The 25,353-nt window shown below is 41.7% G+C and overlaps 1 protein-coding gene across 3 annotated transcripts in view; it reads right to left on the bottom strand.

The window, feature by feature from the left end:
- SMURF1 (SMAD specific E3 ubiquitin protein ligase 1) overlaps nt 1–25,353 on the bottom strand; it is a 50,439-nt gene that overhangs the window by 10,273 nt on the left and 14,813 nt on the right. For 2 of the 3 annotated variants that reach the window (XM_081889169.1, XM_081889168.1), the window contains exons 2-12: nt 13,918–13,956; nt 12,972–13,080; nt 11,749–11,882; nt 11,558–11,623; nt 9,873–9,948; nt 9,000–9,244; nt 6,270–6,354; nt 5,848–5,994; nt 4,050–4,251; nt 3,574–3,677; nt 460–574 (exon numbers count right to left, since the gene is read on the bottom strand). In XM_081889169.1, the coding sequence (XP_081745295.1) occupies nt 460–574; nt 3,574–3,677; nt 4,050–4,251; nt 5,848–5,994; nt 6,270–6,354; nt 9,000–9,244; nt 9,873–9,948; nt 11,558–11,623; nt 11,749–11,882; nt 12,972–13,080; nt 13,918–13,956 (1,322 nt within the window). The remainder of the gene's footprint in view (nt 1–459; nt 575–3,573; nt 3,678–4,049; nt 4,252–5,847; nt 5,995–6,269; nt 6,355–8,999; nt 9,245–9,872; nt 9,949–11,557; nt 11,624–11,748; nt 11,883–12,971; nt 13,081–13,917; nt 13,957–25,353) is intronic. The other variant, XM_081889170.1, reaches the window with a different exon arrangement.

The following is a 25,353-nucleotide window of genomic DNA, read 5'->3' as shown; positions in this document are numbered from 1 at the left end:
GCATTTTGTATACCACAAAACCAAGCATGCAGCATGCAAAGGTTGGACCCATGTGCTCTAAACATGAAATCGAAAGTGCAAACAGCAGGTGAGGGTGTGAGGGATAGTGAGAGGCTGGATCCCTCTGTGAATATATAGTGAACATCTGCAAAGGGCTTATGGTTGGGATCCAAGGAGCTACTTGAATATACCCAAGAGTCTGCATGCCGCAGCTGTGAACATTTTCATCTCCCTTCCTGAATGGGAGAGTCGACGCCACATCAAAATACTTCTGAAACTCCCACATTACAAAAGTGATTTGCCACATGGCATGGGAGTGGCTGTTTGAATCTAAAGCCACACTGGTCTTATGGAAGAAGATTGGCTGCTGTTTGGACCCTATACCACTACCAGGGTTTCAGAGAATTAGCCTGTATTTAAGCCGCATACACACACCTGCTTTGCTTCTAGAATACTTACAGGATTGATAGAGGAATCTGGATTTATTTGCAGCATATAAATGTTATCCGTGGAGTACTGGAAGAGTCCATAATAAGGGTTCAGCATTTCATGGCACAGAAGGTACAACCACTCCCTGCCAGACAAGAGACATATGTTAGGGAAGAGGCTGGATGGTGGAGTTAAAGCTTACCCCACCCAGTAACGTGTGGATCCATTACTCATTTGATACAGATTGTGACTTCTACAAAAAAGAGGGTCGGGGGTGGGAGAGAATCTAGACTCGGTGCAATGTAAGGAGGCAAATTAGGACAAGCCTGTTCCTTTGATCAACCTCTACTGGGAAAGAAAAGAGTACAAGCACTCATTTGTTTCACAGAACTCTTTGGTTAACACTCAATGCGACTACAGCGGACAGAAAATTGGGTCACTTTCCATAACCAAGTATTCTTTTATTAATGCACCATTAGACACAACCAGGCATTCTTTTCAAGCTGGCTTCATTGGCTCTGTCAAGCTGTGTCGTTTGCTTAAACCATAATGACCGTGAGCTGCATGCTGGTGCAGACAGCTTGAGAGACCTTGCTGTGTACTTCTGCTAGTCTGTGGGGAAACAACCATGGACCAGCTAGCTCAGTGTTATGCTCAAAGTAGCACTCATGGTTTCTTCCCAAATGAGTCATGACCGGAAAGCCAAGAACAAACCTTGGCTCCAGATAATGATAGTGATTTGTTTTGGAATGAAACCACAAGTGCCGGTTTGGACGTAAGACCGTCAAGGATGCTTGAGTTGAGATTCCTGCATTGCAGGGGGTTGGACTAGAGGACCCTCGAGATCCCTTCCAACTCTAAAACCTCACATAAGTTTATATAGGAAGTAAGGTAAGAGTTTGTTTTCTATTCTGTAAATTAACACGTTTCTAAAATATTGTTTTGCCAGCAAGATGAGAGCAAGCGCCTAAAAAACAATAGAAGGATGGTTGCCTAATATGATTAAGCAAAATAATCTTGATTAGAGCTGAAGACAGTAATATAATGGTAGTGCATATCTTTTTGTACTTTTGTGTGTCTGTCTCTAGATTTTTTAATTGTCTGTAGCCAGCGATCACTACAAAGCAACTTGCAAACAACACCTCCAAGATAATCCAAATGTAAGTTCTGTTTAACATGTAATTTTCAGAAATGCAAGTTATCAAAACTTAACAATGTAAACATTACCAAATCATTGTATCTCTCTCTCTCCACACACAAAATAAAATCTTATTCCCAATAAAGCACATCTACAATTTTCTTCAATATGACTTTTATCCAGCGGTGTGTATTTGTTCTTGTAAACACAACTAAAACGATACAAAAGGACACTCCAGATAGTTTTGGTCATGTGACTGGTGAAGAGGAAGCTGCTAAACAAAGGGAATTCTACAGGAACTTAGTTTCTGGAAATGCTTTGGTGACTGCCTGATTTCTGTGATGATATATTAAGAGTTTCTACCTGGGGTAACACTGTATGTGGGTTTATTGCACAACATGGGTCCCCCTGAAGCTAAATGGCAGCATTTGAATAGGCTGTGCTAGAGCATTCAGCAGCTGTCTAGACAGATATAAAGCACAGACAAGATAAACTCTTGCAACACGCCAGTGATGACAAGGGAGAGGTCAAACGGGAAGCGCTCCAGACAACAAGAATTTTGTCTAGAGAATTTAAGATCAGAGAATGTATCACTGGAGTTAGACAAAAGAAAAGTCTTACTCAGGGCAATTTTAGTCACTGGCACACTCAGCCCTTCGAAGAGCTTCCCAACTCAGTTGCAAGAGAGGAATCAGCATTACAATCAGATCCCTGGATCAGACACAGACCTATCACCAGGAGCAGCGCAATGCAAGAGATTGTGTCCAAGCTCTACTCACAGTAGCCCCATTGAAATTAATGGACCTACATTAATTATGTCCATTTCACTGGGTCTACTCTCAGTAAAACTAACATTGACTGCAACCCTCAGGTGCCAGAGGGTTATATCCAAGTTAGATAAAGAGAATGCAAAACATCTTCAAAAACTATTATAGCAATTTAGAGAAGTAGATATATTATGTTGTCCTTTCTCAACTTGGGGTTCCCAGATGTTGTTGGGCTACCACTCCCCTCATCCCTAACTGCTGCCCCTGCTGGCTATGGATGATAGGAGTTGTAATTCAACATCTGGGGCCAGAGATTGAGAAAGTCTCCCTTAAAGGCTAACATTGTGGCATATACTTTTATAGGAACACATAGGACTATTGATTTCTGGCATCTTTCCGAAAATTATTTTTAATTTAGAAGGAAGGAAATGATTGTTGTGTGTCTAGTTATTCAGAAGACAGTTTCATAAAGCACTGGATTCTAGAGCCACTGGGTATTTCATAAAAAAACCATACCATTAAAAGCACAACTTCCAAATGTGAGGGCAAAATTGAGAAGTACTAAACTTTAAAACCTTTAATTCTGTGTTGATCTGAAGAGCGATGGCATTAAAATATGACATATGGAGGAGAGAAAGAACGTACAAGCTTTCAAACACCACAGAACCTGTCTTAAAGGCAGAAGCTGTCAATGTTCACATCTCCATAGCTTTTAATCTTTCTGAATCCCTGGAAATTCAAAAACCTGATTTGTTACTATTTCAATATTTTCAATATTTCAATATTTTTTCAATATTTTTTAAAACAATGCTTACATTTATTAACACCCCACCTTTCTGTCTCAGTAGGCTTCCTTTTCTGCCAGACATTGCACATTAGCTACTAAGAGGCCATCTCTCCTGGGTGGAATGAGGCCACCACTATTTTAAGCAGGGCAGGGGGCAGAAGGGGTCACTTTCTGTTTCAGCCTGTTGAGGGGACAAGGTGCAGAGGCACAGCCCCCTACCCAACTTGGGGAAAGGGGGCAAATAGGACCATGCTGCTGGATCAAGCCCAAGGCCTGTAAAGGCTTGCCCTTGTAATGCCAAACCTTGGTAAATTGTAGCATTACATGCTAAGGTTGCCATCATTCGTGGGTTTGATAAAATGTTCCTTTGAATTTTTATCTGCAATATTTGGAGGTCTCTGCAAAGGGCTTCCTTTGCCCAGTACATGTCATTTTAAGAACTTGTCTTTCACCTTGCCACTCCACCATAATCCAAGCCTTCTTCTCCTCGAAATTTCACCATCAGTCTCTTCTTTAGATCTTTTGGCCTCATCTTCATTATCTGCCGGTATGATTCCTGTAGTAAGAAACAGAAATATACTCTCAGGAAATGAACACTTTTTCAACAGTAGCTACTCTTCACATATCTAGGGAATATCTAGAGGTGCCCTTCTTGCACCACTGCTTAAGTCATAGCCCTCAGGAAATTTTAGCTGTGTTTGAATGGCAAACCTTCCTTATAGCTGCTGAAGAGTGATTTTTTTATCTCAAATCTAACATCATTTGACATTAGGTTCGTTTTGTGATTCATTCTAATGGCTTTCATTATATCTTTAGGCCTCACAGGGGCAGCATTTATGATAAGCTGCATCTGCAGAAATCCATAGTCATTACCTAGATGCACTGGAAAGGCTAAACCTCCTGCGATCTTAGACACAGATCAACATACCTCAAATATTTCTTCCCTCGATACTTCGATGCGGCAGTGGCCAGCTTGGGGTTGCTGGAGGGAGAGCTCATGCCTGAGGATCTTTAGCTTCTGCACCAAGTCTCGCTCGTATCTCTGGGCAGGCAACTCCTCGCTGTCTTCCAATGATCCCTCACTCGGCACTGGCAAAGGCTGGTTGGGTTCTTTTAGTTGGCATTGGTGACTGAAGGGAAAGATGAGAAGATTACTCTCAAAAGGGAATGAAGAAGGAAGGATTGCCACTATAGTGGGAAGCCACGTAGTCTCTTGACATCAGTATCTAGAGTGTTGGTGCGTGTTTTGATCTGTTTTTAGTTACTGCTGGCTTTAATTCTTTGAATTTTTGTTTATTAACTTTTTTTACTGACTGTTTTATTCTTTTTGTAAACCATTTTGAAGGTTGTTTTTTGTTTTTTTTACAATAAGTGATGTATAAATTTTATGAAATAAAAGAAATCAGTATCAGGAAACAAGATTAGAAAAACTTTTCATAGCTTATAAAGAACTAGATAAGGAAATTGATTACACAAAGGTATAGTCTGTTGCAGCAAATAAAACAGTGTCTCCTGTGGTAGCTTTAACTCATTTATGCTACCATATATTGGCTTTCAAGACCATAGCAACATGCATCAAATATTTTTATACTTCCATACTACTAGCATTCGTACTTCTTTACTTGTAGTAGTGGAAATCTGCTTCTCCAGGCCCATTTTTAGAGCTATAGTTACACTACAAAAGCCCTCATGTAACATGATGAACAACTGGAGCCAACAAACTCAACAAATCTTACTTCATTATGTGACATGCAGTTTTGTACTTATTTCAAAAGCACAAATACTCCCATGTCCACTGTGGAAGACAGAAGCAGGCAGTTAAATTAAACTTCAGATCAGCTATTCAGAAATCAAAAACTAAAATGAAAATGAAGCAATGGTTTTCATCAGACCAATGTATGTCTGAGACCATGGAAGCAAGCGTTTGCATTAAACAAACTTTCCCTTCATCATAGGTGTTCATAATGTAGATCAAATGAGCCCCCCACCCACCAACACGAGTTCAGTTGCAGAGCACATTTTTATGTATATAGGAAGATACAGGTAAGGGTGTGTTTGTTTGTGTGTGTGTGTAAGGCTGTTGTCATGTAGCAGTTCGGGTGACCACCAACAGGCAGCCACACCAATCCAGTTTGAGGCACGTCTGGCAGGCAGGTGAGCGAGCAAGCAATAAGCATGGGTGGAAGGCGGCCCTGGAGAACTGTTTAACAGAAGCAGGGGCACCTCACTGGCAAAGGGATATATAAGGTTTGAAGGGTTGTTGTTTTTTTACAATTGAGCAGTATATAAATCTTATGAAATAAAGGCCTGGGCGGGGTTGGCTAGCAAAGCCTGGAACCTTCAAATTAAACAGGATGGGAAAGAGACCCAAACAGCCACTGCCAGTCAAGAGCAGGCAGCAGGCGGCTATATTATTACATATCAGCACATATCAAAGCCCTCTCGGTTTCAAAAGTAAATTGGAATGTAGTGCAGTGGGGGAGGGGCACAGTGAAACTCATTTGCATGTTGCGTTGTTCTTTGGATTCTACTCTACATTCATCAAGCATTTGGCCTTGCTGGAAGGAATCAGCTTGCAACATCCCTCTCTGGGGGAAAAGACATTCTTTTAGTACTGACATTTTCTTTGCCCATGCAGCCCCACTGCGCTTGCTCCGCTTGTGCTGCTGGGTCAGCTGCTACGATTCTGAGCCACAGAAGCACATGGCAAGACATTGGTTTCTTACTTCATGATGTGATGCAGTCTTGGGTCTGTGAATTGTGTGGTTCTGTTATTATGATCTACAAAATATATTCTTCCCGACACTGTACTTCTAACTTCCCAACCTGGTGGTAGAGGTCCAAGTTCATCACAATTCACACTGTTAAGGTCTCTATGAAAAGCAAAAGAACAATTAAAACATACATATTTAAGCTTAACACTAACATTTATCTTAGAAAAAACATGAGGAACTCTGAGGTGCTGGGGGGGGGGAACGATAAAGGGCAGCAATTTTTGGTTAACAAACCCTAACTAACATTTATAGAAAGAACATTTTCCCCCTAAGTATGAGGCTTTATAAGGAACTACCTGAAGTGTATTTTTCCCCCCAAACACAGGTACAGCTACCTGCCCAAACCCAGATGAACTCAAGACTGCCATACATACCTTGGTATCCTGGGGTCGTGCCATGTGCTAACACCAGTTTGTGTATGTAAAAAGTAAACTTGTCCCTGTACTGTTGTCCTTTGTTCTACAAAGATAGGGAAAAGATGCTACAGTGAGCAGTCCAAAGGAAAAACTGCGCATCAACAAAGTATCTGCGAAAGCTCAGCTAATGCTTAAAAGCAGCTGTATATAGCATTACTTAAAATGTACTATTTGCCCTAGTTATGAGTACAAAGAAACAGCAATACCAAGAACTGCATCAGATACTTGATACAGCTTACATGTTCACAAAAAGAGCTTATAGTTACCAGTGAATGTGTGTATGCCCTGGGTAAGCATCTGACACTCTGGGGAGCAACTGCTACATCAGTTTTGTACAACCTGGTGCCCTCCAAATGTTGCTGGACTACAACTCCCAGCAACCCCAGCAAGTATGGCCAGTGGAGCAACAACTGGGGGGCACCAGGCTGGGGAAAAACTGCCCATCTACTAAAATGATTTCATTTGTCTTGGAACATGCAAAGCATCCACACTCCCTTTCTGCTTCCCACTAGTTATCCCAGCCCCTTGATCCAAATATATACCGTATTTTTTGCACCATAACACTCACTTTTTTCCTCCTAGAAAGTAAGGGAAAATGTCTGTGCGTGTTATGGAGGGAATGCCTATGGGTGGCGGGGGGGATCTGCTGCAGTTGTGAGCAGAGGATCCATGGTTCCCCTTCCTTCCCTCCTCCATGGCTCGCATTGAAACAGCAAAGCGGGAGAAGAGCTGCTAAGTGGGGAGGAGAGAGGGACAGAGAGCCTGCTGCTTTAAAGGAGCAAAGCGGGAGAGGAGAGGAGCCGCTTACACGAGTGTAAGCGGCTCCTGTCTGGTTGGTTCCTTTAAAGCAAGCAGGCTCTCTGTCCCTCTCTCCTCCCCACTCAGCTCGCTAAATAGCAGCAAAGTTTTTCAGCTCGCTAAGCTGGGGATGAGCGGGGAGGAGGGAGAAAAGCAGAGCCTGCTTGCTTTAAAGGAGCAAAGTGGGAGAGGAGAGGAGCCTTCTCCCCTTAAACCCCTCTTCTTCATTATTAGCAGCATCCTTCTCCACCCACCCCACGCGTGCTTCTTCTCCCCTTAAATCCCTCTTCTGCATTATTAGCAGCATCCTTCTCCACACACCCCACGCGTGTTCCTTCTCCCCTTAAATCCCTCTTCTGCATTATTAGCAGCATCCTTCTCCACACACCCCACGCGTGTTCCTTCTCCCCTTAAATCCCTCTTCTGCATTATTAACAGCATCCTTCTCCACACACCCCACATGTGCTCCTTGTCCCTTGAGTGCTTTTCCTCCCCTCCCCACTTAAAACGTGGTTACAAAACACGGATCCACATGGATCCTCAGGATTTTTGCATTGGGCTACTCCAAACTCACTGTCAGATCACATGTCTGTGGCCACAGCATGAACCACAAAAATCATACACCCACTGTTTCGTTTAGAATATTTTTTTTCTTGTTTTCCTCCTCTAAAAACTACGTGCGTGTTATGGTCGGGTGCGTGTTATAGAGCGAAAAATACGGTATATACTTGCCAGCAGGCAGTAAATGACAGAATATAACACCAACAGTGCTGTCATAATACCTGTTGACTACAGACCAGTATATAATGAAACCCACTCACTCACCCCGCCACCTCAAAAAGTCCTCAAAAAGAAAAACCAAGGAAAACAAACCACACCTTCATGAAGAAATCAGAAAATGTGCTTAAAAGGGAAACTTACAACTAGCAAGACAGACCTGGGGAGTTCCAAGAAAAAAACTGAATATAGTTGACAGGGTAGTTTTAAACCTCGGGCAGGCTTGGGGAGGCATGAGGCTGTGCCACTTCAGCAATACATACTCCCTGAACCCCTTGGTCTGGCTGGCTAAGCTGGGGAGCAGAAAGCAGCACTGCACAGGAGACAGGCAGGAGTTCAGGTTGCTATGCCCTTGGGACCTTCTGCACTTGTCCAGTGTAAAACTGCTTCGGCCTTTGCTACTTGGGCAACCACATGGCAGATTGCCCACAGACGCTTGAAGCACGCAAGATAATACAGCTGCCCAAGCCGGTCAATTAAAAGCTGTATGCACTTTAGTAACCTAGACATAATATTGTAATGTATTTAGGCTAAACTGTGTCACTTGGACAAGTGTCCCAGTTTCACATGGAATGAAAGAGGTACAAAAATAAAGAGTGATGGTTAAGAGTTCACCAGACCCTACTTTCTCTCCTAACTTCCTTTACTGTGTGTATATGTACTTGTGTCTGAGGGTGGGGGTCAGTTACCTTGCACAATCAAGGTAGAATCGTTCAAGAAATCTATGTTCTCTCAAATGACCTAATTTGGAATATAATGGCAGCAGATGAGATCCAAAGTGTTGCGCAGAAACTCCTTGCTGCAAATAAGTTATGGAGACTAAGGGCAAGAAGGGAAATTAGATTGGGGGGGGAGGACTGGGAGATGGAGCTCTACAGATACTGAACACCCCAACCCCACAACCACTTGAACTCTCCACTGCATACCAAAGATTTAAATGCAGTCAACAACATTTCAGAGCTACCCTCTCTGCAGACCAGATGAGTTTTCTGAAAACCCAATCTTAACTTTGCTTTCCTGCACTGGATGAAAATGTCTCCTCTGGCCTGAAGAGCATGCAAATGCATGCAAATAGAATTTCTTAGGACACGTATCAGAGATTGCTCCTCTTACCATAGCCTTCAGGCAGGTCAGGCGATGGGGACTGATGACCATGTGGCCTATTTTGGGGGGTTTGTACATGGCCTCTCACATCAGGAGTCCGTAAACGCTGCACCTGGAGTGTCTGGTCCTGACTGGGGGATTCCACAAATCTACAATTCCCTCCTCCAGCAGCTCCAGTGCTGTCTGTGTATGGCGCTGGCTCCTCCATGTAACAGCTCAGTGGCCTTCCAGGTCCTGAGTCTTCATAAACCGTTCTGAAATAAGGGAGGCTCATAAAGTTAGAAAATTTCACACAAGCCTAAGAGAATGTTAGGGGAATTTCATTCAGGGAAATAACTGGACTTCAAGCATAGATCATCACTGAAAAAGACAGTCTCAGAAGGCTTATGTCAAGGTAAGAGTGCCTTGAAGGCACTAAGCAGATCTCCTCTAACAAGGGGCTGGAAAAAGTTCCTACACTTGTCTTCCAGCTTTCTGTGCCACAATACTCTTCTGTCAGGAGTCAGCCATGAAACCTCTGTTCTGGATTCAATATTGTGACAAGGGGAGACAGTCACTTGTGAGCAGAGCAGGATGAGTTATACCAGGATGAAGGCAAAGATGCAGCCCTTCCAGAGTGAACCTTCCCTGCTTTTCACAGTTGACCAAGGTTGATTAGGTTGGCATGATTGCTAGTCCCCATTTTGTGTTTCACTTGCAGACCTTAAGAATGAACTCCTAGCTAACAAAATCAATGAGATTTTGACTCCTTCCATTTTTTAAAAAAAGTTTACTTAACAATTAACAGGCTCCAGAACAAAAATACAGATCTTATTCATTCATTTAACTGAGTAAGATGAATCAGGAGATCCAGGGGATTCCACTAGGAAATGAAATACCTACCCTTCATTCTCCAGCAGCCCCCTGCAATCTACAACAGACCCTCCTGTGCCTATCCTGTCCCGTGTCTGCAAGCTGACTGGAATGAGAAAAAGAAATGAAAGCCATGATTAAAATCCATAGATGCAAAAACCTATTCAACCCCCGTTAAAATGCAAGGAACACAATGGAGAGGCTTCATTCAATTTGGCAAGCATTCCTACACCTTTTAATAACCCACGTGCATATTCAAGATTTCACCTCTCCTTACAACAGTAAACACCCCAAATATTTTGATTGGTGTTTTTAGAGTTATTATGGATAATACACAGACTCAGAGCAGACCCACTGAAATCAGTAGACTTAAATTACGTCAGTTGACTTCAGTGAGTCCACCCAGGGTATGACTTAGTTGGCTATTGCCTTATACTTTTATATTGTGATGATACAATGTCATTCATAAATCATAATATGACACTCCTTAAGAAAACAGCCGTTTAAGGCTACAATCCTTAAATGAGACTAAGTCTCACTGAATTCACTGTGGTTTACTCCTGAGTATACATACATAGGATTGTGCTCTAATTCTGCTATTCAAAATGTGCTAAATGTGCAAATAATTATTTCTACTTCTACAAATTAAAAATAACACATAACCTAGGCTTTGATATTTTTCTAGTAAGAAATACTCTACTTTGGATAAAAATGTGAAGGATTCTGCATAAACAGATACTGTTGGAAAGCAGAACATTTGCCACTAGGCGGCATTCTAAAATGGAGCATCTTTTTTTTTGCCTGTTATGCTTTTCTTCTTTCAGAAAAAGACAGTTTCTCACACCCGTGGTTTTCCAAACATGCTTCCCAGACAGCAAGACAGAGCAGCAGCCTACAGAATGCTGAGCATGCAATCCAAGTCAGAATGCAGCAACTTCACTTGCACGTTAAACACCATACTAAGATTGGACAAAGCAAATCCCGCCCAGGGGCAAAGCCAGTTGCCAATCACTGCCCCCCCCCAAATTTACATGCTTCTCACTGAAAGAAGTTTCCTGTCTCAGAGCAGCTTTTGGCCTACAACTCCCATGATCCCTAGCTAGCAGGACCAGTGGTCAGGGATGATGGGAATTGTAGTCTCAAAATATCTGGAGGGCCGAGGTTGAAGAAGCCTGCAGTAGACTATCAATTATAAAGCTTTATAGCTGCCGCTGAACATTCTCACAATACTACAACATTTCATATGTTAAAAAGCCCCAAGGTGACTTTAAAAGTTTTGTTTTCTAAAAACTGCAAGTGAATGGGCTATGCAAGTCTCCTATGGGAGTGAATTCATGAGCAAGTGCACTCTCCATATATTTGATTAGGTTTGAGTCTCCAACAAAGGAGACATTCCAACAAAAAGATCTTAAGATGGGAAGGTTCTGTGGGGAAGAAGACACTTTTAAAGTCCCTAGCACTTGAGCTTAGAGTAACGCCTACACCTTGCAGCTTGCTCAGAACCTAGAAACCAGCAACTCTTAGGTTTTGCACATGCCAAGGGACTAAGCCCATCAGCACCAGGCAGACCCAGTTAGAACTGGGTGAAGCTGCCAATCCTGAAGAGAGCATCACATAAAGTACTTTTGAACTTGAGAACCTCTCTATATCCAAGGCTCTGAAGGAAAGAGATACTATTTTTGTTATCTATGCAGACAGGAATGTTTTCCTCTTACCCACTATCTGGCCTCGTACTGCATCGGTATCTGTGGGGTTTAGTTTGCATAGATCCAAACGCTGGTCTGCAAATGAACAATTGGAAAAAAAACTTGACCCAAGAGTGTACTCAGCTGGCAATCGACATTCAGTACTCAGACACAAGTCACTGTCAATCACAGCAAACACTGAGTAAGTATTACATGCTTACATCCAGTATCTTTTAGCCTACTGATGGCATTGGAAAGGAGTCGAACACACCCCAGGAAGCCAGCTCCCTGCTTTTTGTGTATTTTCTTGTGGTTCCAGACACTGATGGTGATAGAATCCGATTTCCCAACATATCTAGGATAATCAGTTTGAGAAAGATACTTGGTTGAGGTTTATTATTTGCTATGGCATAGCATTTATGTCCATGAAAACCGAGCTCATTTTAATAATTCATTGGTCACGTTGCAACTTTATCAAATATAGAAACGTAATTATTCATTAGATGGCTATAATTTTACACAGCGTGCTAAAGTGATAATGCAGCAGCTCTTGTTAATTACAGACAACCTTATTACAAACTGGGGAGCGCCGAGCTCATTAGGGTATGGAGACAGAATTCAAGGAGGGAGGCAGAGTGACTCCATCAATACACTGTGGGTTTAAATCTTACTAGACAGGACAAGTGAAGCTATCAGTATATAGATAGGCTCCAAAGAGTCACTCACTCTGTGCACCCAAGAGCAATCGGGTTTCTAAAAATTAAAGTAAAAACCCTTATGGCAAGCCGTTTCTGAAACAGAAGGGACTTTCAATAATATATTCCAAAATGACATATGGCTCTTTTCCTTCAAGAAGAGTAAAAACAAAAACAAAACAAAAATCCACCAGGCATGTGCAAGCCCTTAGGCACACTTAAAACAGTCCTTTGGGCCCTGGCTGGAGTATTTAGATTTCAATGCATGCCTGGGAGAGTGAATACTTGCAAGTTATCAACAGAGCCATGACTCCATAGCACTCATGCCTGGGGAGCAGACATGCACTCTTCCCCTGCAACAGCTGCTAGGAAAAGCCAGGAGTCATATAGACTATATCCTGCTGGTTCCCAAGAGGAAGTGCTCCAGCACCAGGAACAAAATCTTATGTGGGAGGGGATACTTTCTCATGCAGTCACTGCAGAACCTTGTAAGAGCAGCAGTTGGAGCACCATACCTGTTTCAGTAACCACTGCCTTCTTACTTGCTGTTTCAGAAACCTCTTGTTTATGGCAAGATGGTTAACGACAAAGAAAATTACCTTGACGCCCAGCCACAAGGCAGAAAGGTGAGATATAAAGTTTCAAAATTAATAAACAGATGAACATAAGGCTGGGCATAAGATAGTCTCTCTTTTTTTCAGACTGGACACCCATTCTGTGATTTACCCTTCACAGAACAGATAACTCACAGATCATAGTGTTGGTTCCACTTGGGATCTAGCGTGTTCTTCACAGTGTCAGTTGAGTGGCACTGACCAGAACCGTCCACCACCACCTTTGCAAATGGGTCAGGAAGCCCTGGGAAGAATCGAAAGAAAAAAATCACCATGAAGACCCTTTCAGGAGGAACAATGCTACCCAACAGCTAGACTGCTTTCACTGGGCGGTGGGGGAATGAAACTATAGGCACTGGCAGCAGTGTTTAGAACATAAGCTTTCCCCCGCAAAAGATTTTGTCCACTTGGAAGTAGGGGGAAAGAATCCCCCCAAAGCATGATGTGTAAACAGTTCCATAGAGTAGCACTTCATTAGTAAACTGAAATTTCGGGACAAGAGCACAGAGTCTGTGGCCTACAACTCTCATCATTTCTGATCATTGACTATTCTAGCTGGGACTGATAGAAGATGGAGGGCTGTTAAACTCCCCATCTCTGCTCCATGAAATGTGAGGGATTGTTACAGCTAAGGCAACATTCCCAAGTCCTCATTGTATGAGTTTCCACCTGTCACACCAAGCTCCTTCAAGGAAAGAGGCTGTTTGACCATGTGCATTTGAAACAGCAAGCCAATTCTCATGTTAATTCACTGTGACTTGATACTGCCATGTCACAAGAGCAGATATTTACCAGGCCTTACACTGCCATTCCTGAGTTAGAAGAATAAGAAGGGAAGAGTGGACGGAAATTAAATTATTTGTCCATGGTTGTCGGGGTCAAGATCCAATTTTAGGAAACTAGCTCACCGGAGAAGGAGCAGCACATGGCACACTGCTACAGTCTGTACAAAATAACTTTCAGACAGTTATGGCTCTGGCTCCTGAGAAACTATCCTTAAATGACACCCAAAGAGTAAAAAAAATATATAATAGCTTAAGGTGCATACAAAAAAAAGGAAAATTGTATAAGAACTACTTACTGAAGAAATCTTTTTTTGCAAGGTTCTTGGCACAAAGCACTACAAAAAAAGAAGAGGAAAACTTATCAAATTCTACCCATATCTTACTACAAACCACTTAAGCAGGGGAAAAGTGTATACAATGGTACCCCTCAGGTTATAGATGCTTCAGGTTACAGACTCTGCTAACCCAGAAATAGTACCTCGGGTTAAAAACTTTGCTTCAGGATGAGAACAGAAATCGTGTGGCGGCAGTGGGAGGCCCAATTAGCTAAAGTGGTACCTCAGGTTAAGAACAGACCTCCAAAACGAATGAAGTTCTTAACCCGAGGTACCACTGTAGTGTACAACTGAGGAAAATATACAATGTGATTAGCAACTAGCAGGATCAAACATGAAGATTATTTTTCATGGACTCTCACAATGCATAGCTTGGGTCCCCATTCCCCCAAACCTCATCTAATTTATTACTATGAAGATACCAGGATAGCTTGTCTTTTGTGTTAGGGCTATTTTTCTTAGTTGGCCACTTCTGAGACATGAGGAATCTGTGCCCCACCATCCAACCCTAGGAAACTGGGTGGATATCTTTTAAAGACAGTTTTGTTGGCGTTTTCATGATTTCTCATTATGGTGAGGTGTTTGTCAACAAAGGCAATAAATAATGTATACAGACACATTACAATGCCACTTAAAAGCAAACTGATGAAAGGACCTTCCTTAAGATTTGGTGCCGACTATTTTCTTCCTGAGCACAGGTGCACTTTGGGAGGGATATTTCTTACAAGTAAAAGAAGAGCACACTAAAAGATTTGGCTTTAAGCTGCACTAAGTCCAGCATACAGAAAGCTCAACATCTGCTGCTTTCACCAGGAACACAATGTGATTACTGCAAATTCATTAGCAGTAGCATTACCACTACTATTTTACTATCACATTTATATCACACCTTTTCTCCGAAGAAAGCAAGGTGGTGTACCCACTTCTCCATCTCTACATTTTATCCTCACAACTCTGTGAAGTAGGTTAGGCTGAGAGAGCACAACTGACCCAATGTCACCCAGAGGGCTTCATGGCCGAGTGGTGATTTGAACCCGGGTCTCCCAGCTCCTAGTCCAGCACTGTCCACACAACAGGGAGGGGAAGCCAATGTGGGATTTGACATTTTTCCGCAGGGCCTGCAAGACGGAGCTGTTCTGCCAGGCCTTTGGTCTGGGCCCAGTCTGACCCCCTTCTTTCTATGGGACCCTGGTAGTAAGTGGTCTCCTTGGTTCTTTCTATCGGCCCGTATGGGACCAGCAAGAGTGGCTGGGCCTGGTGAACTTTTAATTCCTTACCCCTACAGTTATGATTTGTGGGCTCCCACTTAATTTTATTTTGATTTTAAAAGTGATTTGAATTGTATTTAAAACTAATTGTTTGATTTTGTGTTTTTAATGTATTATATATTTGGTGTTAGTCACCCTGAACCTGGTTTCAGCCGGGGAGGGCAGCGTATTAAGAATATTGTTATTATTATTATTATTATTATTATTATTATTATTACTACTACTACTAAATGTAAGGTTCTACACTTAGGCAGGAAGAACCAGCTCCACAAATCTAAGATGAGGGACACTAGTCTTGCCAGTAGTGCATGTGAAAAGTGAATCATTTGATGCAGCAGCAGCAAAAAGGGGGGAAGGGGGGAAGCAGCTAATGCTATTCTAGGCTGCATCAACAGAAGTCTAGTGATCAAGGTAAGTCATAGTACCGCTCTATTCTGCTTTGGTCAGACCACACCTGGAGTACCGTATCAAGTTCTGGGCACCACCATTTAAAAAGGATATTGACAGGTTGGGAACGTATGCCCGGGAGGGCGGCCAAGACAATCAAAGATCTGAAAACCAAACCTTATGAAGAACTGTTGAGGGAGTTGGGTATGTCTGGCCTGGTAGAGAGGCTGAGAGGAGACAGGACAGCCATCTTCAAATATCTAAATATCATATGGAGGATGGAGCAGGTTTGTTTTCCTCTGCTCCAGAGGCTGGGATCCAAACCAATGTGTCCAAGTAAAAGAAATGAGATTCTGAATAAACCTCAGTAAGAACTTTCTGACAGTAAGAGCTGTTCAACAGTGGAACAGACTCTCACGAAAGATGGTGGATTCTCCTTCCTTGGAGGTTTTTAAGCAGAGGTTGGATGGTCATCTGTCATGTATGATCTATTTGAGATACCTGCATTGCAGGGAGTTGGGCTTACTTCCAACTCTTTAAATCTATGGCCCCAGGTGGAAGACATTCTGCCCATACAAAGCTAGAATGTCAGGAAGGTTTACCTAGTTTCAACAAGCAAGGAATTTAACACGGGGGACATGCTTTCAGAACTGTTCCAGAAGAGTCACATGATGAGCTTTCCCCAAAAGTGTAAATTGGTTTTTAGCATGGCACAACACCTCTCCTTTTAGATCAGAACATGTTAATCACATGTAAAGTTGCCCTAGGACTGCATTCATTCAGAGGCTCCCTGTATATATACACTGAAAGAAACTTCTCTTATAATGCTATTATTTTCCCTCTGGATGCTGACATATCTTAATATTCATATTTCCACTGTTTCTGCTTGACTGATTTAATTAGATTTCCACAACCTCAACAGCTGCTGCTGGAAATGTAAGCTCTATGTCAGCAAGCTGAAGACTTAAGAGTAGAGTACTTTCTGTGCAGTACACAGGCACAGCCATTCTACTAGTACTAAACAAGTAATCCTAGCATAGACTACTGAGTTACGTGTCCAAGAAGCAATGCAAGATACATAAAAAGAAACGAATTCAGAACACACTGAACAAGAGTTCTAAAACAAGTATCCTTGAATACATATTACATGCAATATGGATTCCAGAATTCTGGACTACATTGAGCAAAATGACATTGTAATATTTATTTCCACAGTTTTCATATGCTCTTCAAAGGTCCAGTGCCAAGGGCCTTCTGGCGGTTCCCTCACTGCGAGAAGCCAAGTTACAGGGAACCAGGCAGAGGGTCTTCTCGGTGGTGGCACCCACCCTGTGGAACACCCTCCCACCAGATGTCAAAGAGAAAAACAATAACTACCAGACTTTTAGGAGACATCTGAAGGCAGCCTTGTTTAGGGAAGCTTTTAATGTTTGACAGACTATTGTATTTTAATATTTTGTTGGAAGCCACGCAGAGTGGCTGGGGAAGCCCAGCCAGATGGGCGGGCTATAAATAATATATTATTATTAATGCATTCCACAAGTATTTTAAAATTCTAAACAAAAATAATACAAACATGTCAATAGCAAATCCCATTAAAAAATTCTGAAGCATCAATTCACTCCTAATGCCATTCCCCATTGATAGTAGTGTGATACAGAATTACTGAGAAACGAAAAGGGGATATGAGCATTCAGTAGTCGGCAGCATTGGTTAAAAATGCAGAAGATCTGTTCATTATATTTCCATCCTGTTGATCATGATCTTAGTGCTCATCCTCATGGCTTCTCAAAACACAGTTTTTCTTTGATGGCTCTGGGTTGTTTTCCCTTATCTCTAAAAAAAAAAACCTGGGCATGCACAATCACCTTCATGAAACAGCCATGAACCAACAGACAGACATTTGCACAAAAGTCAGCTAAAAATATTTTTGTATGAAAATACAATAAAAGGGAGTACAGGATTTTTGTTGGAATAGTTAACTAGATGGTTATGAAAGGTCAGGAACACAATTACAAAACACAACTTCTTGCATTAATTAATGTGTACCGTATATAAAAAAGAGTGTGCATGTGCAAATGGGAAAGTGTAAGTTTGAGATTAATATGAATATAATGGAAAATTTGAACATATTAGCATGATGAACAGAAAATGGTATACATTGTCCAATACATTTAACTTCCGGTTATTGGAGGGACACAATTATTTTCGCACAGCAACCATTAAAAATGTGTGCTAACTGGGCAATATACAAAACTATATGATGCCACTTGTACGTGCACTCTATGGTGCCTCGTGAATTGGTACAATGGTTGCTGCCATGCACAGTCTCCATTCAATGCATTATTTTACTTATATATTGCACACGTGTGTTGTGGTTAAAAGAAAGAGTAAGGATGAAGTAGAAGTGGAGGATAATGCTTAGCGAGAGCATAGTGGCAAGACTTTAATCCAGAAAAAGATTTGCATCCAATTGCAAATGAAGTACCAAGAAACAAAGTGCTTGCATGCAGCCCTTAGCTTCTGAGACTACTTTCAGTTAACAATACTGTATTAAAACAAAAAGACAGCAATTTAGTAGTAGACAAGCAGAAGGAAGTGAACAGAATTTCTCCTTACAATGGTTGGCCGGATTTTTAAAAATGCAAATACAAAACATACACCAATCTCTGCAGTACACACACACACACACACAAAAATACACCACACCCTGTCTCCTGACCCAATAACTTGTACACTATTACATTAGTCTTAATAGTGAAACTTGCATAACTGGACACAACTTGAGAGAATCTAAAATAGCTTCCACTTAAGAATTCTCTCTTCACATTTAAAAAGATATGTTAGTAAGACATTGTACAAAACACAGTATTATTAATTCTCTGACCTATGAAGTGTATTATGAACTTTTACATTTTCCTTTCCTTGATAGTTTAGAATTAGATATAATCTTAGTCCTCAGTGAGCCTTCAATTAAATGACTTTAGAGGGGTGCATGTACACAGAAGCCTTAACATGAAGCTTTCATACACAAGCAATTTTCTCCAGATTAGCCTAGTCAGACAAATATTTTTAAAGTTGCTGATGTTTTATCAACATTACTGGGTCTTGGGTAATGCACACCATGTCAGCACTCTCATCCACAATCAAGTTGTGGGTCAGTATTGTTTTATTGTGGGTTGATCTGGCATTCAACAACCAAGTCAGACTTGCTTGATGGGAAAAGGGCCTTTAAGTATCTACTGCCTCTTCTCCTTATTAAAAGTGATGACACATTTCTGCTGTCTGGTCCTGCCTCTTTGTGTGCAGAGGAGAGCATTTTAAAGAAATGGGATGCAGGGTTGAGGGGAACTGAAATTCCTCCCTGCTTGTCACTTACTTCCTCATAGATGCCCACAAAATAGTTATCTTCAACTGAGTTCACCAGAGCTTGGAAAAACAGCAAGACTAGCAAACTGCAGAGAGCCAAATTGTGAGCAGGGAAGCATTTAGCATGCACACAGCATTATACAACTTAGGACAGATCTTTAAACAAATAAGACTGCTGCCATCATCTTTCTTTGATCTCAGCTGGTCACAAACCATAGCTTTTGCCCTAGTTATCAGAACATATTCAAGTACCACAAAACTATCTTTTAAAGCAAAATCTGGGGTCTTCTCTTAGTTTTACAGAAAATAGCATTTTTGGAAGAAATGGCAATATATTATAATATTTGGATACTTTCAGGTTCAATTGTGGTACTGCACAATAATAATTGTACAGTGGAACCTTGTGTTATATACTGTCTCCCTTGCAAACGCTTAGGGTTACGAGCTCCACTAACCTGGAAGTAGATGCTCTCGGTTGCGACCTTTGCCCCGGGATGCGAGCAGAAGTCGTGCGGCAGCAGGAGGTGCCATTAGCAAAACCGCATCTCATGTTATGAGCGGTTTCGGGTTGAGAACGGACCTCTGGAACAAATTAAGTTCGTAACCAGAGGTACCACTCTACTGTCAATTATTTTGTTCAGATTCTCTCAACAACTGACCAAGAGTTAGCCAATTTTATTTATTGGTTTTATGAATTTACTTTCATATAAATTTCAAGGTGATTTACAAGCATACAACAAAAACAAAATAGTTTTAAATGGGATACAAACCCAAGTCACAAATTTACACTTCCACCTCCTACCCACCCCCATATGGCTAGAAAAGCTTGTTGAAACAAAAATGTTTCCAATTTTCTCCAGGAACTACAAATAGTGGCTTCCTGTTGCGTTTCAACAGGGACGCCATTCCCTAATCACACGGAAAGCCCTGATCCAAGGAGAGAGTCGCTTGAAGAACACAAGTGAGAAATTGGGACTGAATCTGCCTTGGTCACTGCTCAATCTCAGGTCTGCAACCCCACTGGAATCAGCCATAATCAGCTTCTGCAGCTACACTGCCATGGCCCTCTCAAGTAGCTTTCATGCCTGCTTGCATTTCTTTTGCCAAAATTTGTGCTCCTTTTCACTCTCCTCATATGGACAACCTTCCATTTTCTAAAAGAGGCCTTCTTGCCTATAATGGCTTCTTTGACTCTGCTCGTTAACTATGCTGGCATTCTCTTGGCTCTGGTGGTACCTTCCCTGATATGGTGATTTGCAAAATGTTCTGAGGTTGCTCAACAGCTTAAAGGATTTTTCAAGAAGACTAGTAATGGAAAGCCATCTTCTCTGCAATGCCTTCCCCAACAGGAGCATATTCTGGGGCAGCAGTCTGTTCAGAACCAGACTCACCTTTAACACAAACATGCATTTGTGGACCCATTTGTCTGGTGATAGTGATGCTGTTGTGGCACAAATTAGGGTGACCACACCTGACCCACCAGTTGAAGGTAAAGATTCATCCAGGTTGTACTGTCTACTCTGCATAAAGTGCTGATGAAACACCATGACACAAGAAATCTCTGCAATGCACAGTGCATCTCTGACAGGCAATTAGAAAGGGAAGTTTGAAAATCACTGATAGCTGAATGCGACAGAGGGGAGTGGCTGCCTGGAGCTATGGGGAGGAGGAGAAGACCCAAGTCAAAACAGGTGGCCTCCGAAAGTGACTTTAAAATGTTTAAAGGAAGTAATGGCCACTACAGCCACTATGCAAAGAAGCTTTTATAAGATGGGAGAACACTTCTTCCTTTTTAACCATCCAAGCACCAAACAAGTTGTGTGATCCAACACATGTTGTGGATTTATTTGCTTATTTGCATTGCTAAGACAATAAAAGATAAAAGGCGCTAGATTTTTTTAAATAAACAAAAGCTGGAAGGTCCTGTGGTCAATGGAAGAATAGGAAGAGAGAATTTTTGGAAAGGACAATTAAGAGTTTTGTTCTGGAACTGGAGTGGCACAGCCATCACCAACAAGATTATTAAATCAATGGGAAGAAATTAACAGAATTTAAAGCACTTTGTGACACAGGAAATCTAGTAAACAGACTTAAATGGTTTTTTTTAACAGTGAGCACATAAGGGTAATTTTATTTGTCCCACTGCTTTGGAAGTAAACAGCAATGAGAGGAGAGAAGCAAGAGCTTTTCTAGACGATGTCAATATTCCTGGGTTTGCGCTGGCCAGCCACTCACCACCCCCACCCCAGTTCTTAAAGTTTACAGGAAATATAAAGCCGTGGGTGGAATATTTCAAGATGCAAATTAAATCCTATTCTCTTCATTAATTTTGCTGATAGATTCATACATTTCTGAATATTTCTCCTGCAGCATCTTCCATCTTGGTGAAACTGCACTGGCTTTCTCAAGTTACTAGTACAGTCAAGCTTCAGTTGCCGAATGTAATCTGTTCCAGAAGACCATTCGACTTTCAAAACGTTTGACAACCGAGGCGCGGCTCCCAACTGGTTGCAGGAGCTTCTTGCACTCAAGTGGAAGCCGTGTTGGATCTTCGTGTTCTGAAAAATGTTCAAAAACTGGAGCATTTAATTCCAGGTTTTCTGAGTTCAGGAGCCAAAACGTTCAAAAATAGAGACATTCCCCTTTTGCAGGAGCCTTAAGGCCAGCTAAATACCTCTTCAATAGTACGTCCTAAATACACACTTAATATCCAAGTTTGATAAATGTTTTTTCAAGAACTAGAGATCGCATGTGAAAGTAATACTATTTCCACAAAATAGATCCTTAAAGCATTCTGTGTGAGAATTCAGTAGCAGCTTCATATGCTTCTGTAAGGACTCAGCTATACAGCTGCAAATAAAACATTTTAAGAGTATTTTAGGTGCAATATAAAATGTGACACTAGATAGCGATGGTGAGCCTCATAGAAAATTCAATGCATTTTTTAAAACACCTTTAAAAAAAGCATTTTCAGAACAGTTTTCATATGTATGTAGATTCCACCAGCATCTATTTTGTGTCAAGTCATAAGCTACATACAGATAGGTAGCCGCGTTGGTCTGCCATAGTGTGCATGCACACGAAATGTGCATGCACACGAAAGCTCATACCAAGAACTAACTTAGTTGGTCTTTAAGGTGCTACTGAAAGAATTTTTTTTTGTCATAAGCTACTTGTTTGCCATGTGGCTTCTTTGGGTGGGGGGTCATTGTAATGTGGGGAAAATCCTTAGATGCATGGAAATAGCTGTGGTACCATGAATATATCAAGCAGATGATAGACTCTATCTCAAATTACTCTCCCCCACTTTCTTAGCCACTGAAATTTCACTACCTAGTATATGCTTACAACTCCAAATTCAAAGAGATATTTGAAAGTTGCCACAGCATTAGGTATGCTTACCATGCTTCATTTATATTTACAGTGGTGCCTCGCAAGACGAAATTAATTCGTTCCGCAAGTCTTTTCGTCTTGCGAGTTTTTCGTCTTGCGAAGTACGGTTTCCCATAGGAATGCATTGAAAATCAATCAATGTGTTCCTATGGAAACCACTTTCAGACCAGGTCCGGGGACAGTCTGTCCCCCGACCTCTTCTGAAGGCCGGCGGGGGGCGAAAGTCTTTGCTTCCACCCCGCCTGCCTTCCCGGGACAGCGGAGACTTCTCCACTGTCCCAGGCGATCTTAAAATGCTGGTGGGCGGCCAAAGTTTTTGCTCCCCCCCGTCTGCCTTCAAAAGCCGTCCGGGATAGCGGGAAGCGCTTCCCTGCTATCCCGGACCGCTTTTAAAATGCTGGCGGTGGAGAGTAAAGCCTTTCGGCCCCCACCGGCCTTCCTGGACCTCTTCTGAAGGCCGGGGGGGGGGGAAATGCTTTGCTCCCCACCGCCAGCATTTAAAAGAGGTCCCCGGAGATTTCCCTATGCGCTTTCTTCTTGCGAAGCAAGCCCATAGGGAAAATCGTCTAGCGAAGCGACGCAAAAACCGAAAAACCCTTTCGTCTTGCGGGTTTTTCGTCTTGCGAGGCATTTGTCTTGTGGGGCACCACTGTACTAGGTGGAAGTTCGATATTAGAAAATTTGGAAGTTAACATTAAATTACTTCAAGAAAAAATTAATATATGGGAAACTCAAAACAGAAAAATCACCTATTCGTACTTTCAAAAGAGAAAACTAAGGAATATACTGAAAATACTTCAGCATTTTTTTTATCCTCTTTGCAATCTTTCACCTAAAGATGTTTTATTTGTTGCACTTCCTCATTACATTCCAAGAAATGTTTATTTTTAGTTTTTCCTAAGTCTCTTGCTCCTTAATCTCAGTTGAAGCTATCTCAGTACATCAAAACTTCCTTTAATGGCTTTCAAATCTGCATAACATACAATTCCCCCAACTCAGGGATCATCAGTGACCTATTTAGGAGGAAAAATCTTTTCTAGCAGCAAAAATCTTTTCACAACAAAAAGCTATATTCCCAAAGCTATTTCTGTGTTCTGAGTCAAAAATCTGTACAGTAGCACTGTACAGCTCAAAGTGGTGGTCACAAACACTTGCTTAAATAGCAAGTACAATGAATACAACTGAGCTACTTCTCCAAAACAGTTGAATATTATTTAGAGAAAACCCGGAGACTGAAGCTGCATGCCATATGCTGCATTAAATCCCATGGCACACTGCCCCAAGTTCAAGCTTTAGCAGAAATCTGATAAACAGTCCCTTCTCAGTCACATGATTTTGTATGATATATATGTACTCTGAATGCCCTAGCACCATTGCAACAACAGTAATTATTTCAGTCATGAACATATATGACTGTGTATACAACATTCCACTACAGGTAAAATACTCATATGTTTGCAACACAGGATTTATTTATTTTTAACAGCTCCCCTTCTGCAAATAAAACAAGCAGCAGCAGTTGCTGCATAAAATTATTTCATCCTAACTGCATTTCCCATCAGCTCACTTGCAAACCAATGTCAATGTTTTGCCACAAAACCCAACCGGTAGAGTAGGTCAAGATAAAGAAAATATGATTTATTAGGTGCATTCCTGACAAAGATAAAGTTGTCAGGAATGCACCTATTAAATCCTAATTTCTGCCTTTTTTGCTGCAAGAAATTAATACAAACCACACGGATATGACTAGGGCTGGGAGATATAACAATATACCACCCAAAACTGGTTTGAAGTCAATATTGTGATATCGGTTTCATAATTTTTGACCTGGCAATATATTGTGAATCATGATGTGTGTGTGCTATGCAAAAATTGCAACGTGGGAAAAACAGTGAAACCAGCCAATGCCTCTACCTAGCTCCATCCTTATTTCAGAAATTGTCATATATTAGCAGAGGTAAAGGGGACCCGGGTGGTGCTGTGGTCTAAACCACTGGGCCTCTTGCACCTGCCAGTTGGAAGACTGGCGGTTCAAATCCACGCGACGGAGTGAGCTCCTGTTGCTCTGTCCCAGCTTCTGAAAACCTAGCAGTTTGAAAGCACACCAGTAGATAAATAGGTACTGCTGCTGCGGGAAGGTAAACAGCGTTTCCGTGCGCTCTGGCACTCATCACAGTCCTCTGTGTGCCAGTAGCGATTCAGTCATGCTGGCCACATGACCTGGAAAGCCGTCTGTGCACAAACACCAGCTCCCTTGGCCTGAAAAGCAAGATGAGGCCTGCATTTAACCGTCCAGGGGTCCTTTACCTTTACCTATTGGTATATTACAATGTTTATATGGTGATATATCACTATGTTGAAAGCCAAATGTCGCCCTAGATATGACCTTACTGTCTATGTAATGCCAGACAGTGGCTAGGCTGTAGCCCAAAGGCAGTTTGTCACATTATACCTAGATTTGGTTTCTTCAAGGCCAGCAGTCTTTCTGCTACATCTTTACCTCTCCAACTATCAACCTAAGTCCTAAGCCATTGAAAGCATCCTGCTAACCTAAAAGATGCTGCTTTTGTTTCTCGCTACCCCCATGCCTCTCATCGGTGGGACTAGAATAAATGTTTCACTTTCAAATTTCAAACAGCTAGGGGGGAAAAATCAGTCAACAGATACCCATGAGTCCCTGAGTACAGTCTGAAGTTACATAAGGCTGAAGCTAAAAAGATGTCTACTAAGTTGTTTGTGCCTAAATGGGTGGTGCCTGAGAGCCACATGTATGCTATATGGGGATCTGCAACAGAATAAAAGCCAGGATACAAAGGTGAATAAATAGGAAAACCTACAACAGCCTTAAGTTCAGGTTGTTTTTGTAATTTAACAAAATTTATATACCACTTGATGATGGTGACATCAGATGTCAAAGAGATAAACTATCTTACGTTTAGAAGACATCTGAAGACAGCCCTGCTTAGGGAAGTTTGACATT

The sequence above is a fragment of the Podarcis melisellensis genome (assembly GCF_964234715.1).
Source record: "Podarcis melisellensis genome assembly, chromosome: 14".
NCBI lineage: Eukaryota > Metazoa > Chordata > Lepidosauria > Squamata > Lacertidae > Podarcis > Podarcis melisellensis.
This window is presented reverse-complemented; position numbering and strand designations above follow the sequence as displayed.